This window comes from Xiphophorus hellerii, chromosome 15 (genome assembly GCF_003331165.1).
Source record: "Xiphophorus hellerii strain 12219 chromosome 15, Xiphophorus_hellerii-4.1, whole genome shotgun sequence".
Classification (NCBI taxonomy): domain Eukaryota; kingdom Metazoa; phylum Chordata; class Actinopteri; order Cyprinodontiformes; family Poeciliidae; genus Xiphophorus; species Xiphophorus hellerii.
Window position 1 is genome coordinate 3,366,291 of NC_045686.1, and position 16,738 is coordinate 3,383,028.

Genomic DNA, 16,738 nt, shown 5'->3' on the forward strand with positions numbered 1-16,738 from the left:
ATTTACAGGGTTTTCAAACAAAAGACTTTCCCCCACATTTATTTTGTAAACTACATCCATTATGCGGCAGAAATGTTAATAATGAATGTTTGCAACATACAAATAACCGTCATATATTTCTTTATTTCGTAAATGTAAGTTATAGCAGTGGTCCTGATCAAAATGACAACTTGCATTATTTTGATATTGTTCAAGAAAAAAATTCTACATAAAAATGTCTGAGAGGTTTAAGGGAGAGTTTTATATATTTGTACCAGCTGGACTTGATGTTAAATCAAATCAGCTTTATTAATAAAGAACATACAACACAACCAGTTGACTCAGGTTTTACATATTAATGAGGTCTAAGTTTAGTATCAGTCAATTAATTTATAGAAGTGTTTTATTAGATAAATAAACAAATTAATACTATCCAGGCTCCATAATTGATAGGGCTGGAAAAAAAGAAAAAATTCTGATTTAAAATAAAATTATGGTTTGCTATAAAAACTGTTATCTTCATAATACAAAATGTATTTATTCCCACAGTTCTTATGCTTTTTTCCAATTCTTTTGGTCTTTTTTCCTGTCAGAAACTTTTCAGTTTCTCGCTTGCTACACTTGCTTGAAGAGCAAAGCAACTTGATGAAATTGACTGACTACCAATCAAAACATGGTCATCAGAAATAACATTTGAATCAAATATTTTAACTTATGTTTTATTTTTTTTAAATCATGTAATAATAGAAAACAAAAATGTTTATGATAAATTTAAGACAAAAACATTATGGAATTCATTTTTTTTCTTTTTCTTATTTTGTTTTTCATCTTCCCTCCAACTTTCTGAGTGTCCCACAGCGCTCCCTAGTGTTCCTCCATGTGGCCGCGGCCCTCACTTTGAAAAACTGGTTTAGATTGCAGTTTATTGTATGATAATATGACTTGCCTTATATGCTGGGTCATTTTTTTGATTTTTGATTTGGTAAGAAGGACTTTGAGTGAGATTTATATTAAGACTGATTGATGAGTGATCAGGAAATCAACGGTAAGATCAGGATTGACATCTCAAGAAGGCATAAAAACATTTGGTAAAATGTTTTTATTCATGCAAAGCAATTATAATTTTATACACACAAATCAATAGGGTCGATCTGTATTAAATGGTTATTTTTCGATCTAAATGAAATTGAAAACATACTTTAAGCCCTGTCTTAATTTTAACAAGGTGATTTAATCGGGGTTAAACAAAAAAATAGGGTTAAGTTTATGCAGCATGACATGCATTTGATGGAACAATAGATATAAATGTAAGTCAGATTTTCTTGAGTTATTTGTGCCACTTGAGCAATTTGTTAAATATTTATTTTGAATGTAGATTTGATGTGTTTTTGTCCAATCACAGTGTGGAGAAGTGACGCTCGCGCCTGCTGACGCCTGTCCCATTAACTTCAGGTGTCCTGCGATCAGTCAGGCTCTGCAGAACAGCAGCAGCTGCAGCTTCAGCGCGCTGAGCCTCACTCCTCAGTCCTGCTGCGGCTTTTTTTCTACAGGATACAAGTCCAGCAAGATTTTTTTTTCTTTTAAAAGGAGAAAAAAAAAACTCGCAGAAAACAAAATTAAATTTGTTTTCTCTTGTGCTTCAGCGCTGCAATGAAGGAATTTACGGACTTGTCCTGAAGACTTGCAGATCCCAGAATATGAGGTGTTGGCTGACTTTCTGCGTCGACTGAAAATCAGGGGAAATCGGATTCTCGTCTAAGCAGGAGGAAGAAACATTTTTACATTAAAAAAATATAAGTCTGAACTTAGAAAAATGGATAATACTCCGACTAATTCAGAGAAATCCCATCTGATAGACGAGAAGAGCGCGAAGATGTATTCCTTAAAATTACAAAGGTGAGACAATAACTGAATATCCACAGAATAATTTCCAATTTTACACGCATTTTGTTGAAAAATACTTGCTTAAAATGTGAGACATGGCGAATGAGTTTTTTGATATTTAAAAAAAAAAAACTTCATCCAAATCCACGCGCGTGGTTCGGAAATGTCCCGCAGCCTGGGCGTAACGTGCGCAGTTTGTTACTGTGCTGCATGTTCAGCATGGCTGACGCGGGCTGTTTGATGTGAATGAGCAAATTCATTTCCATGCTTGAGTTGTTTCTGGACAGCCTGTGACAAATGGCCCCGGGGGGCCAGTTCACTGAGCAGTGCTAAAAACTCATCATCTGTCGTTAGAGAGGGCGCGCGCTGCATGCGGCGGATCCGTGCACGTCCAGACCGCATGTCAGCCAGAACTGCAGGAGGGGGTTGCATGGAGCAAATCCACACTTTGCTTAAGATGTAAAGACACAAAGAAATAAAGAGGCGGGAGAAATTAAATGAGTTGACTTTGAAGATGAGAAGCGTCAGATTTGTTCTGCGCAAAATGAAAGTAGGGCCTAAAATTTTCAACATAACCGGAGAATATTCTGGAGATTTTAATTTAAATATGTTTATCTTTGAATGCGAAATACAAGTTTCGATCACTTTTCCTGACAGGCCTCATCTTGAGTCCGTTTCCATCATCTGATCAATAAATGTTTTATTTTGTTGGAAGTAAATCCTGCTCAGTTATTTCATGTTGCGGTTAACTTTTTTATTTCCCCAAAACAAACTGTGTTACCCTAAAAAAAATAATAATACAAGGAGACCCTTCATTTTTTTCTGCAAGCACTGAGGCCCCCAAAAGAGGAATCAACTCTTGTTTGTCGACATCAAGCAGAGGTGCAGAGAGGTGGACAGTTGAGCATATGGCGCCGCTTTTGGAATTTCACGCACCATTTGCGCCATTCCTGCGCGCTTGCATGCGCCTTTACTGAGTCATCGTTTGTAGTTTTTGTTTAGTTAGGTGAAAAAGGTTCATGGGGCGACTAAAATACATACTTCAATAGGTCAAATATTTGACTTTTATTGGTAGTGATCCTTAAATACCAACAGTTTTTTTTTTGATGTGGAAATGCGTATAAGCTGTCCTATTTCGAAACAAACGTAAAATATTTGAGTCGGAATTCTGCTCATGATATTAAGAAAATCCTGGAAAATAAGGACAAAAATTATAAAGAAAAATTTTAATCGAGTTAATGTGTTTACATCAAGGCCCAGTTTGCAGAACAGAAAACTATTATAATATTTAGGTGGAAACGTTGCAGCATTTTGAGATTATGGCCACAATCTTATCAGGAATCAGAGACGTGAACAAACTGTAAGGTTTTTATCAGGGGCGGTTCTAGAGGGTTTTTTAAAGGGCCAGAGGGGCACTAACAACTTTAAGGTGGCAAAACTAAACCAAAAGCCAGAGTTTTATTAGAAATATTATTATGGTGGGAGGATCAAATTTAGGTCTGATTAAATAAAAAAATATATATTTGAGCCAAAACCAGCTGAGATTATGAGTTAGCACATGCTATTATAGCCCCTGCAAATTGTTTTCAAAATGATTCAGATAAATAAATCGATACATTTTTTTTCTACAATAAGTCACTTGTATTTATGAAAACATATTGCAAACTGGCTCGTTTTTTGCTAAAATCTTTTGCTTTCTGATAGTAAATGCATTTAGATCAACCAATGGTCATAATAGTCATTTTTCCAGCTTTAAAAGCTGGAAAAAAATGGCAGACATTATTTTGCCACGGAAGAAAAAAGAAACATATTGACTTTTTCCTTAATACAAGATGTGTTACAGTATAAATTTTTTGAGAATTGGAAATTTATTTAGCATAAGTTAGGCCTGACCCCTTGCTTTGTCTGACTAGTCGTCCAAAACCCAAAAATATGTAGTTTATCGTTATAATTATATAAGAAAGACAGAAAAACTTTGTGTTTTTCTGTAAATAAGTCTAACAGGAAAAAATGTGCTTTAATTAACACCATCTGTAAATTTTCTGGGCCTTCTGTATATGAAATTGTTATAAATATGAAATTAAGAGAATTGCAGGTTGTTGTTGTTGTAGACTCTAATTTGTCCTTGTAAATTAATTCATTAAGATGAACTGTAAAAGAAACCAAAGTAAAAGAACCAATGTTTATCAGAAGGTTCAGTTTTTAACAACCAGCAACCAAAAATAAACCAGGGTTAGCATTTGTGTTATTAGCATTTGTGTTGTTAGCATTTGTGTTGTTAGCATTTGTGTTGTTAGCATTTGTGTTGTTAGCATTTGTGTTGTTAAATAAGTATTTTTTGGTTTGTGTTTTGCCTTTTATTTGACTTTGTGTTAATTTTGGAGCAGAACTGATTATCAAAACCCAATAATGGTTCCAAGATGCATTTCACTTCAGAGAAAGTTTATGTGCTAATAAATGTGTTAATAACACAGACTGGAGTAAAGGAAAACTTAGCAGTTTTTTCTCTTTTCTCGGGTTTAAATGCACAAAGTTAAAACTTCTGAAAGCTTTGGTGGGGCTGGTCCCAAAACCAACCCTAGAAACTAAAACACATCTTAAGTTACAACCTTTCAATCAGTAGCAGAAAGATTATCATACCTAATTACAGCTGCTGTTTAAACTTTAAATACATCCTTTATGAATTATATACAAAGTGGTTTAAATGGACGTTTATTATGAAAATCCTTTTCAGCTATCAATTAAAAATAAAGCAGCAACTAAAAAAACATGTCAATGTTTCATTTTTTAAATCTTCTTTCTGTGAGATTCTCATGTTTTTAATCTTTACAATCACATGGTTCTTTGGTAATTTAAGTAAACCCTGTAACTTATTAAATTACCATTTTCTAAATGAACAAAATGCAAACTAAAGTTTTTATCTTAGCATCCATCCGATACTGATACCAGCTTGGTATCAATATTATCGATATTTTGGATTGATCTGCCCACTTTCTAGCAATATCTATTCATTGCAATCCAATCCCAACTCAAGTCAACTAATTTAAATTTGTAATTTGACTTAATTCAAAAGGTCATTAACTTGTGAGTCAAGCTACAACTATATGCTCAACTTGTTGTGTTTTAAAGAAAGTTTTGGATACTAGTATTTAGAGTGAAACTGTTTGGCCATTGCTGACCATATATACTGTTTATCTTTTGATTACTGTTTATTTATCTAATATCCAAATGATTTGAGACACAAACTAACAATATGTGACACTTAAAACACTTCAGTTTACCTAAATGTGCCTCTGAAAAGATATAAAACCATTGAATATCGAACAGGCTTCTCCCACTCTGCTTCTTGGTTGTAAAAAAGTGATGCTTGGTAAATTCTGGTTCTGGTTCTGACCACTCTGCAGAATCCTGCAGGCTTTGCCAGAGCTGCCTCACTGCAGCTGCAAAATACCAAAGTGCAAGTTATGCAACGACACAACAGTAGACATGTAAAGTTATATACAACTCAATAAAAAAGAATTTACCCTCCTCTGTTTTTGACTGAATATATCAGATCATCAAGCAGAATTTAAAAAAAGACAAATAGTCTACATAGCAAATACAAAGAGTCGTTTTCAAGTTGTTATTTAATTTACTGATGTAAAAAAACTATCCACAGCAATTAAGCCTTTCTTAAATTAAGTTTCCTCTGGTATTTTAACAATTTGGAGGTTGGAGGGCCTCTATGCCATTCCCCTAATCTTTCAGCTACAAGTCATACTTTTCTATTCACTTAAAGTCAGGACTCTGGTTGGACTGCTCAAAAATATTAGCATTACTTCCAGTCAGAAGAAGCATGTTGTAAAATTAAAATATTAATTTAAACCAGAATCTGCTAAGCGTATAAATAACCACAAAAGATTCTGTCTCTTTAAATAAAACTCTGTAGGAAGATAAGCATGCTAATTAGATCACATTTTTCTCAAAACAGATTTGCAAAACAGAGTGCTATGCGCTTGAAAAATCATCCATATGTAAAAAATAATTTAAATAAATCCAACATCCTATCAAGTGGAGCTCAGTGTGTGTTTATGGAGTGTGTGTGTTCTTGTCCCGTGGGTGTTTTTGAACAGAATCTGTTTTCTGCTTGACTAGTTCTTTTCATTCAGGACATCCCCTGATAGGAGCGTGTGTGTGATAAAGGGAAATCGTGCAAAGCTTGCACTGATAACGTGGAGTGTGTGGATTAAAGTGTGTGTGTGGTTATCTCAAGTCAGGCCAAATTAGTTTTTTTCCACCTCATTAGCGACATCATTGCACCCCCATCACTGGTAGGACCAGCAACCAGAGTGTGTGTGTCTGTGCAATGGAGGAGTGTATATATATATATACAGAAGAGATTAATCTCAGAATTCTTGCTTCTTTTTTTTTTTTACAAAATTTTGACTTGTTCTCTCATAATTCAGATTTTAATCTCAGCTGAATGCAGTTGATTGCATTAGATTTTATTTAGAAGTACCAATGAAAGAGGGTGACACGCAAGACACACTTTTCAGATATTTGTTTGTAAAGAAGCTAAAATTTTTTTTATATTGTTTACAAACTTTGCAACACAGTAAAATCTGACAAAGTTTAATCAGTATAATTAATAATATAAAGTAGCAAAACCAAGATGAGGAAACATAAAAGATAAGATAAGATAAGATTTATTTGTCATTGTCATCAACAGATTACAACGAGATTGAGATTTACTCGACTCGAGTTAAAATGCAGGTTACGTGTATATACGTAATATACCAAGATAAAGAAATAAATAGTACAAAATGAGAAATAAATAGACATCAGAAGATGGTTGCAGCGCCTGGAGGTGTCGCAACAGAATTTACATTTTTAACAAAGTGGTGTCAAGAGCAGAAGTTCTTATGCCTTTGAATTTAGTGCCATGATTGCCATCGGGTAAAAACTGTTTTTTAGGTGATTTGTCCTGGTTTTTATTGCTCTGTATCTCTTGCCTGATGGCAGCAGCTGGAAGAGACCATGGCCAGGGTGTGAAGAGTCATTTAAAATGTCCAAAACTTTCTTGTGGAGCCTGGAAGTGTAAATCTGTTCCATAGTGGGGAGGAGGCAGCCTATGGTTCTCTCTGCTGCCCCAACAACCCTCTGGAGCGCCTTCTTGTCCGCAGATGTGCTACTGCCGTACCAGACACACAGACTGTACATGAGCAACTTGCAAATTGTTCAAAATGTGTCATTCAGAAAATTGGCAGAAGCTCTAAGACATAAACTAACTGGAAAAAATGTGAATTCATTTGAATGTTTGGTGCAACTCTTTGATTTTCTGTCTGCACATTTTTTTCAATCAGTCTTAAATGTATTCCCAGCTTGGTGGTATTAATTTCCTGAGTGTGTGTGTTAATTTTATTCAGAAAAACAAACTCTGTGAGCGTTTGCTATTATTCAAGGCCAACATCAGTCGATTTGACCCGTTTCCTCCCTGAATAACTACGTTCACCATTCATCCATCTGAGTAAACATTGATTGCAGAAGATTCTGTCGGGTTTCCAGTTTGAAATCCATTGTAGCTCTTCTAAATGATACTCCTGTCTGCTGCAACATTTACTCAAGAAAATCAATGGTGTCGACACCTAACACACTGTAGATTTGCTGCCATTACAGGACAAACACATTATAACAAAGGTTGGTGCAGGTTCACTGTGATATAAAATGATGTTTTCCAAACCTTTTCTAAAAACAAAAACATATAGACAAACAGCTTTGACTCTGTTTCTGCATCCTTTTAGTTCCTTTGCAGACTCCAAAGAGCACTACCAAGACTTCCCTTTAAAAAACGGAGGAATGTCGGGTGCTACGGAGCTGAAGCGGCACGTTGGTGCACACTGCCATTTACCCAAAACTCTGGTTGGTGAGGAAAGTGGTGACAAGCTGCTGGCCAAGAAGAAACTCTACATCGCTTCTGCAGTCTGCCTCGTCTTCATGATCGGAGAGGTCATCGGTAAAAAGTTTACAATTTCAGAAACTACACTGAAAGATTTTGATGAAAATGTAGCAATTTTGATGTCTAAATAATCAGGTGTGTAACTTTTTAATTTTTAATTTAAGCTAAGGTATATTTAAATACATGATACATATTTTTAGAGAAGTCACTTCTTGTTGAAAATTAAATAATTTCGGTGTCCAAATAATCACGTATATAAATGTTAAGATTTTATTTTATTTTTAAGACATATTTATACAAAAAATAGAAATAGGTTTACTTTAATTCATTTTGTTTTCTTTTTAGTAAAAAAAAAAAATCTGACTTTACTTACTAGCTTGACTTTACTAGCTCACAAATAGTGGAGGTTCTTCTCCAATAAAAACACAGCAGACGAAAATCTTCTTTCCCTGAAAGCTGGATTGGTCCTGACAGCCTCCCAGTGGAAACCCAGTGCAGTAATAGCTTCTGGAGTCCAGAAACACTTTGCTGTTTCATGATCTTGGTTTAGATCTTTGTAATCTAACAAAAAGAACTTGTCCTGACAGACAGGTAATTGGTTGAGCTTCACTGGTTTCCTGGTTTTGCTCCATCTGGCCTGGTGTTGTTTCAATTACAGCTGGCTGTGGCTGTTTTTGTTTGTTTCTATGTGTGTTAGCAGCTGTGTGTTAGTAACCAAACAGGATAAAGTGTCTTTGAATATGACTGGAAATAGCACTTTCTCTGTAAAATAAAATACAAAATGTTTTTACAGATGCATCAAATCCATGCCATAATTTTCTGCACACCAGGTCCCACTTAAACCTGGGAGTTTAAGTTTGATTTACAAAAGGAAACGGCTTCCAATCATCTTTATTTTGTGCACAAACTGTTCAGTGCATTAGATTCTGCGTAAGCACACACATTTTATTAATATGAGCTAAATGTATGCACATATTGTGTGACAAAATGAGAAAAATACATATTTTAAAGGTGATAGTGTGTGCAATACTGTAAAAAGTTAACTTTGTTAAGGGTGTAAACTGGCTGACATTCCTTTGCTGACTGCTGAAACATTCAAAATGACTTGCAATAAAAGAGTAAAACCTGAGGCTACATCCTAACTATGAAGCTCTTAAACTGCATGTTTAATCACCAAAGGAAGCCGTTGTTTAAAGTTTCGTTTATTACTCAGGATTCTGTCAAGCATCTACAGGCTGAGTTTGTTTTAAACAGGAGGCTACCTGGCTCACAGCCTGGCCATCATGACCGATGCAGCCCACCTCCTCACCGACTTTGGGAGCATGATGGTGAGCCTGTTCTCCCTGTGGATCTCCTCCAGACCGCCCACCAAAACCATGACCTTTGGCTGGCACAGATCAGGTCAGAATAATCTTTAATAGATTTAAAAAAATAATAATTTCATTGGAAATGGAGATGATGATGATTTTGACACACAGTAGGTGATAAGAATAAAGAGTGGAAGCAAAAAATACAACCGTAGGATTATGTGCTGCTTTAGATATTAATGTAAAAATAAATACAGTTGATATTCTTGAACTTTGAAAGAGGACTTACTTTATACATTTTGCAAAATATGCAAAATTCACATTTTGCACATTTTTGTACTTCCATTTGTGTATCTACCGCTTCTAAAAACATCTTTTTGGCATCTTTTACTTAATATTTTTAGTGTCTGGAAAATGAGGCATTTCCGGAACTGCCTGTTACCTAGCAACCAAGGCAAAAGTCTGCCTGTTACCTAGCAACCAATGTAGAACACTGGCATGTTTCATGCCGCTGAATTTGCTGTACAATGGAAGCTGTAAAAGACAATTGTTTTGTTGTTGACTTACCAACCAGAAATAACTCGCTGCATTCTTGTTGGTTGTGCAGGAGGCTCTTTTTCTGCTTTTCAAAGATGTACGGTTTTATAATTGCGCATCTGTTTGCAGCCATTTTAAACGTGTTGAGTTCCTGTTGAAGGAAGCATAACAGGTCACATTTAAATTAATTTACAGTATATTCCAGATTTTCCGTCTGAGGCAGAAGCTTGCTGATCTGTAAAGTTTTGGGTTTTTGTGCAGTGAAGTGATCGGTTCCCGGTTCTGCTCTCCTCACAGAAATCCTGGGAGCGTTCATCTCCGTCATGTCCATCTGGATCGTTACAGGAGCGCTCGTCTACTTAGCCATCGAAAGGATCGTACGCAACGACTATGAGATCGAGGGCCATGTAATGCTGGTCACTTCTGGATTCGCCGTCATTGTAAATATTGTGTAAGTACTTGGTTGTTTAATAGCTTTAAGCCAAATATATTTTAAAAAACTGTTAAAACGTCACAAAATTCAGTTTTTTGTCTGTCTGCAGCTAATTGATTAATAGGAAGCAATTGAGTTTGTACATATTTGTTTAATTTATTGTTTGTTTAAGTAATAATTTATACAATTTCAACAAAACAGACTATCGTCTGGACATTTTAATATAACAAATGTTCTCATAAAAATAACATAAAATCCAAACCATTTCTTATTTTTCATTATATTTTAACTTAATTTGGAAGATCAACGTATTTTTAAAATAAACCCATCCAGCTTGTTTGATCTTGTTCAGGGTGAGCATTTTAAATGGTTTATAACTTTCACTAATATGCATTTTTCAAGACAGATATTCAAATTTTGATGGCTAGTTAATGAGGTTGATGATGGCTAGTTATATATCAGCATGATGGTTATTTAGTATAATGTCTACAGAACTATAATACTCCAATAAGTTTTTTTTTCTCCAAAAAGTTACCAAAGTAAATTCAATTAAGTAAATGTAACTAGTTACAACCCAACTGTGGAACTAAATGGCGTTTTGTTCACCACATCTCTTCACTGCAAAAGTAATAAATAAACCGAATCACAGCTGAATTAGAAATGATTTCACTAACAGCAGATTTTTCTGTGTTTCTGCAGTATGGCCTACATCCTTCACCACTCCACCACCCTCCACCCTCATGGCAGAGGTTATCAGCAGATCGACGAGGACGGTCAGAGCCCCGTCAGTCACGGCCACTCCCACGCGCTCCTCGGTAGCCATGGCAACACGAGCGTCCGTGCCGCGTTCATCCACGTGCTTGGCGACCTGCTGCAGAGCATCGGCGTCACGGTGGCAGCGACCGTCATCTACTTTCGGGTCAGATGTAGATTCTTGTTAGGGTGAGACTGAAACGTCAGTTTGACCCTGTCGGCTCTTTAAAACATTTCCTTGTGTTTTAAACTAAAGTTTCATGCATTAAAAGTTAATATTGTGCAAAAGATGTATAGTATTGTGACAAATTAGATGTTATGTGCCAAGAAAACAGCATGGAAAATCTCCAGAGCAGTGTTTGTTTTTCTTTTCTTGCCTTCAGCGTGTTAATATCTAACGTCAGCAGGAAACGCCATCTGATGCGTTTTTCCTTTTTCTTTTTGTTCTCTCAGCCGGAATATAAAGTTGCAGATCCCATCTGTACATTCCTGTTCTCTATCTTCGTCCTTTTCACCACCCTCACCATCCTCAGGGACGTCTTCAGGATACTCATGGAAGGTAGAGGAACATGTTAGGAGACATAATCACTTTTGAATTAGGAGACTAGACTGTCTGACTAAGTACCTGTCACATTTTTCTAGCCTTTAAAAATCCTAAGATGTATTTTTTTTATGCCACTAAAAGCGATAAATTAAGACAAAGCAAAAGGTTAACAAAACAGAAAAAAGCAACTGAAAAGCAATTTTTTAAGACTTATTAACTGGACAATCTTTCAACTTTGGCAACTTATGTACAAAATTTTCTACTCAACTAAGAAAATCTTGTGTTTGTATTTCTGGTAATTCTAGTCTTTTAAGTTTGATTTCTGTCTATCTTTCTGTTATTTATCAGTAGTCTCTTCCTGAGTTCTATTAATTAAAACCTATTTTAATTAATCGCATTCTATCTTTTTTTTCTGCGTTTGCGTCCTCAGTAATGATATTATAAAACAATATTAAAGAAACTAAGAGCGAAGCAGCATCAAGCAGTTAGAGCCACAGCAGATGGTCAGATCCTGAGGAAGCAGTTAGACTGAAAATGTCTTCACACGTCGCTAAACCTTAAGATAAATAATCTAAAAGTTGATACTTCAACAAGAACATGCTGATGGTGCTGCAGTCAATTCAACAATTAAAAAAACCAAATCTTGTACTACACCGACTGTGAACAGTAGACTGGTCTATGCGGTGAGGGAATCGCAGTAATTAGGAGTTTGCTGTTTTTCAGGATCGCCTAAAGGAATCGAGTTCAACTCTGTGAAGGAAATGCTGCTGACTGTGAAAGCTGTGAAGTCTGTTCACTCTTTACACCTGTGGGTCCTGACTCTGGGACAGTCGCTGGTTTCTGTTCATCTGGCAATAGGTAGCAGAACACAGAACAAACACGTGAAAGTGAAACTAAAAGGAGAGAAATACGAATTTAAAGGGTTGGGAATATTGGGACTAATCAAAAACATGTATTATTTTTAACACACTTCTGACACAAAGTACACACACATCATTGCGAGACACGTACAATGGCGTACAAGAGCCACTGTAAATGGACAAAAAGGTATAGATTTCTGTCAAAACAATCAGAAATTTCTGATATTAATCTACAAAAATTGTCTAGACAAAACAAGAAAATATCTGAGCTTCAAAAGCTGGAAATGTGTGAGAAAAAAATCAGAAACTTTGAGATTAATCTCAGAAATAATTCCTTAAAATGAAATAATATTCAGTATCTTTTCACACTAACCAGTCCCTCCAGAATTTCATAATTTCTTTTGTGATTTTTTGCAATAAAAATCACTAATTTTGAGGCTAATTTAGAAATATTTGCAAAAAAAAAATTGCACTTGTTTGATGGTTAATGTGACTTTTTGTTACGATGGCATATTAGGGCAATTGCATATTAGGGCAATTGCATATAGGAATTAAAAAGGGAGGAGTCAATTTCCACTGAAAACTCATACATTTTTATATTAATTTCAGAAAACTTTCTAGAAAAAACAAGGAGTTTCAAAAGTCTGAAAGTTTTGACTTTTTGAAATTTTCAAAAGTAATTAAATGAAAACATTTTGACTTTTGAAACTCAGAAATTTCTTTGCTTTTTCTAGAAAATTCCTGAGATGAATTTCAGATTTTTCTTCTGGTGGAAATGTTCTCCTTTATTTCTATCTACAATGTCCCTAATACACTGTCACAGACACAAGTAAAATATTCTCACTGTTTCCGTTTCTCCATCAGAGGAAGTCGCCGACACTCAGTCGGTGCTTCAGGAGGCCACAGAGCTGCTCTCCAACAAGTTTGGTTTCCAGAACATCACCGTCCAGGTGGAGCTTCACTCTGAAGAGATGAGCCACTGCTCCCAGTGCCAGGACCCCAGGGACTGACATCCAGACTCGAATCAACTGGACCCAAACGGACTTGGAACGACTCAAAGACACGCTCACAACATTTTCCACAGGTCGGGCTTCACTGCTGACAGTTGTGCCACATTCATCATGCAGCTTCCTGGTGAAGGAGTTGAACCGGCTTTTTTGGCAGATCAATGTGTTGGACAGAAAGTTACAAGAAATTAGACAGCAACTCATCCATGTGTTTGTAAAAGCATGCAGATCATGGTGATGGGGCTCCATGCTAACGTTGAAGGGCAGTGCTAAAGCTTATAGCTTCACAAAAGATGTGATGCATTTGCTTTTCACTTCATTAAAAAACAACTTCACAAACACACAGTGGTGGGCACAGCTAACTAAAAATATGCTAACCCTAAAGCAAAAGTGCTACCAAAACATTGTTTAGCAGAAGCTAATAAGAAAGCACTAAACTTAACTGCTGCGTAAACAGTCTTCACTCACTAACTAAACTAACCTAAAACTTCAACACGTGTCAATTATTCAACTGAAAGTTTACAAAAAATTAGTGCTTTAGAATTTATTCCCAAAAAATGTATTTAGCATAAACTAAGTGTGCTAAATATTTTCAGTTAGCAAAAATGCTAAAGAGCTAAACAAAAAAAGTATTACTAGTGCTTTAGTTAATTAGCATAAGTGTGCCCACCACTGCAAAACACTAATAATAAAGCATAGAAAGCATGCTTGCTCAAAATATCCCATAAGAAAAAAGAATTAGTAGAAAGAAAACAGTGAATAATTTTAACTAGCTGAGCTGTATGCATCGATTGAAAGTAAAGAATCTACAGCTTTTATTGCATACGTCTATAAAAAACAACCTGTTAGTGTGAGAAACAGAATGTATTTTATCAAATATAAAAAAATGTATGTAGTTCTTATGATTGTCACTTTTCCACTGCCAACTCTGCAGACACAATGTTCTCGTCAATGGAAATCACTGCCTGATGATATTTATACACCATAGATTGTTGGATTGAAGGTACCACTAATTTCCAGACTTTGATATGTCATTAGTACTTTTTTCCTTTGCTTTGAATCATTGTAATAAGCTTTTATTGTTCCAGAAAAATAAAACCCAGGAGATCTGCTTGTTCATTAGTAAAACCTGCTCTCAAATTTTGGAGAACACAGTGAAAAATATCTTTATCTTTTATGGTTTGTACTGATATTTTATTATCTACATACGTAGTTCCAACAGAAGCCATACGAAGTGCTGATTCCAAAGGTTATTTTTTAAATAGAGAGCAAAGTAGAGTAAAGAAATAATTAGAAATAGAAAAGTTATTGGCAAAATAAACTCGCTACCAGAAGATGAACCTAAAACGTTATTCATCGCATGGAGCTTCTGATGACAGATTTACTCACGGATGAATTTGATGTTTGAACACCAAGAGTCATCTACAAACAATAATGTCATCATGTCTGGTTTTGCCTGCTTTCTGCTGCAGATTGGACAAAATTTGCAAAGTCAAAAATCAATTTCAAAGCTCATAAATGTTTATTTACATTTGGCATTGTAATGGCAGTGACCAAAAATGCATCCAAAGTTTCTGTTAATGAGGAAGAAAAGCTTAAATCTGCTTATTGCTTACATGTGGTTGGTACCATATAAATCAAGATACCTTCCTGAGATCAATCACTGTGAATACTATCTATTTGAGGAAACTTTGAATATATGCACAGCTGTAACCATAGAACCAGTCCTTGGTCCCCAGTTTTTGCTAAGAGCATAGTTTTTTGGGTAATCATCACAGAATGTGTGTAAAAAAATTTAATATAAAGATTTTTATATAAACTATTCATTATTTAGAGAAGTAATGACCCCTTCTCTAAATCCCTCTCTAAGTTCCTAAATGTCTTTTTTGCCTAATATTTTCCTTAAATAACATTTGAAAATGTTATTTAAGGCTTCAGAATTTGATCTCTAGTACTTCTTAACATCTAAAATGTAACATTTCAGGAGAGATTATAAGCTAATTTAGGTTATTTTAGTGGCAATTTGTAATCAATTTAGTTCAAATTTGACAATTAATTAAGTTCCAGCAATGAAAAGTTTAAAAGCCTGATATTTACTAATACTCTGGAGCTCATTGAACTATACAGGGAAAGGAGTGAAAACTGAAGAATCAAAAAAGAATGGATTCTGTCAAAAAACTCCAAAAGGTTATGACTAAACTCAGAAATTTGTTAGAAAAAAATAAGAAAATTTCTGACTTTAAAAAGACAAAGATTTGCAGAAAAAATAGAAAATAATTTCTGAGATTAAGCTCAGAGATTTTCTAGAAAAACAAGATTTCTGAGTTTGAGAAGTTGAAATCTTTGACTTTTCAAACTTAGAAATTTCCTAGTTTTTTCTGCAAAAAAATCATAATCTGATTTATGATTTTCTTCTTTTTTAATTTTTCAAACTGAGAAATTTTCATGTTTTTTTCTGTATAATTTTGGAGGTTTTTTTGACAGAAACTTACTGCTCCTTTTTAGTTTTTGTCTGTCCTGATACGCTGTGGTAGCATCCAGTCGGCTCCTATGAGGTCGGAGGGCAGAAATGATTTAGTTCTGCAAACGGACAATTAATTTCAGCTTCACACCAACATTCATCTCAGCCATCGCTCATCGCTCCAGCATTCATCCATCTACAAAATGCTCCTTCATCCTGTGAGCTTTTATCTGCTCTTTGTCTCTGCATCTCACTATGTTTGTCACTTCATATGTAGTTCTGTGAAGGAGGAGCAGAACGGGGAACTCTGAATGCCTTATCTTCCTCCAAGATTCCTGCGTTTTTTAATCCAAGAAATGATTAATGCAGTGGTTTTGATCTTGAGAGAAAATAATAAAAATTGGTACAATTTTCATTGTAGTTGTGACAAAGTTGAAAGAGTTTTACTAGTTTGTTGTAACACAGAGACACAACAATAGTCTAAATAGACCCAAAAGTAGGAATTGTGTAAATTTTGATAAATTTATCCTGCCGTATAAATCAAACATCTCGGCAGGACTGTTGCATCAAACACATTTTGAAGTATCGCGTCGGATAAAAGTTGATCAAAGCATCAACATTCAAACTAGCTTCCATAATTTTGCAAAAAAAGGTTTTTACGCTGGCTTGAGGTGCTTTTTGGCTTTTCTGAAATGTGTTAAAGAAGAGAAGGAAACTCAATTATCATATCGGTTTTGATGTAGCAAAGGCTCCCATCCACCAGAGGGTTTGTGTCTTACCAGAGGCATGAAACTTGGAAAAATTTCAAACTCCAAATCTCTATTTCTACATTTTTCTGAGATGTGCGGTCCATGCTAGTTTGCAAACTCTACATCTTGTTTGTTCCATGCATAGCGTCAAATTTTGCACGGACTGTTTGTTTCGCACCAAACCAGGAGACGGAAACATGCCTAATTAGCATTTCCTTTTTGTGACATTTAAAAATTTTGCTCCAAATTCGCATGACAATTGGATGAACAGTTCCCAAGACTCTTTAAA

General features: G+C 35.3%; 1 protein-coding gene across 1 annotated transcript; it reads left to right on the top strand.

Annotated features, from left to right (window-relative positions):
• Positions 1-1,444: 1,444 nt before the first annotated feature.
• On the top strand, positions 1,445-15,139 carry slc30a2 (solute carrier family 30 member 2). Its single transcript, XM_032584506.1, has 8 exons — positions 1,445-1,875; positions 7,644-7,855; positions 9,053-9,199; positions 9,940-10,093; positions 10,775-10,994; positions 11,282-11,387; positions 12,096-12,230; positions 13,097-15,139. The coding sequence occupies exons 1-8, from the start codon at positions 1,793-1,795 to the stop codon at positions 13,240-13,242; spliced, it is 1,203 nt and encodes a 400-aa protein (XP_032440397.1). The 5' UTR covers positions 1,445-1,792; the 3' UTR covers positions 13,243-15,139.
• The last annotated feature ends 1,599 nt before the right edge of the window (positions 15,140-16,738 follow it).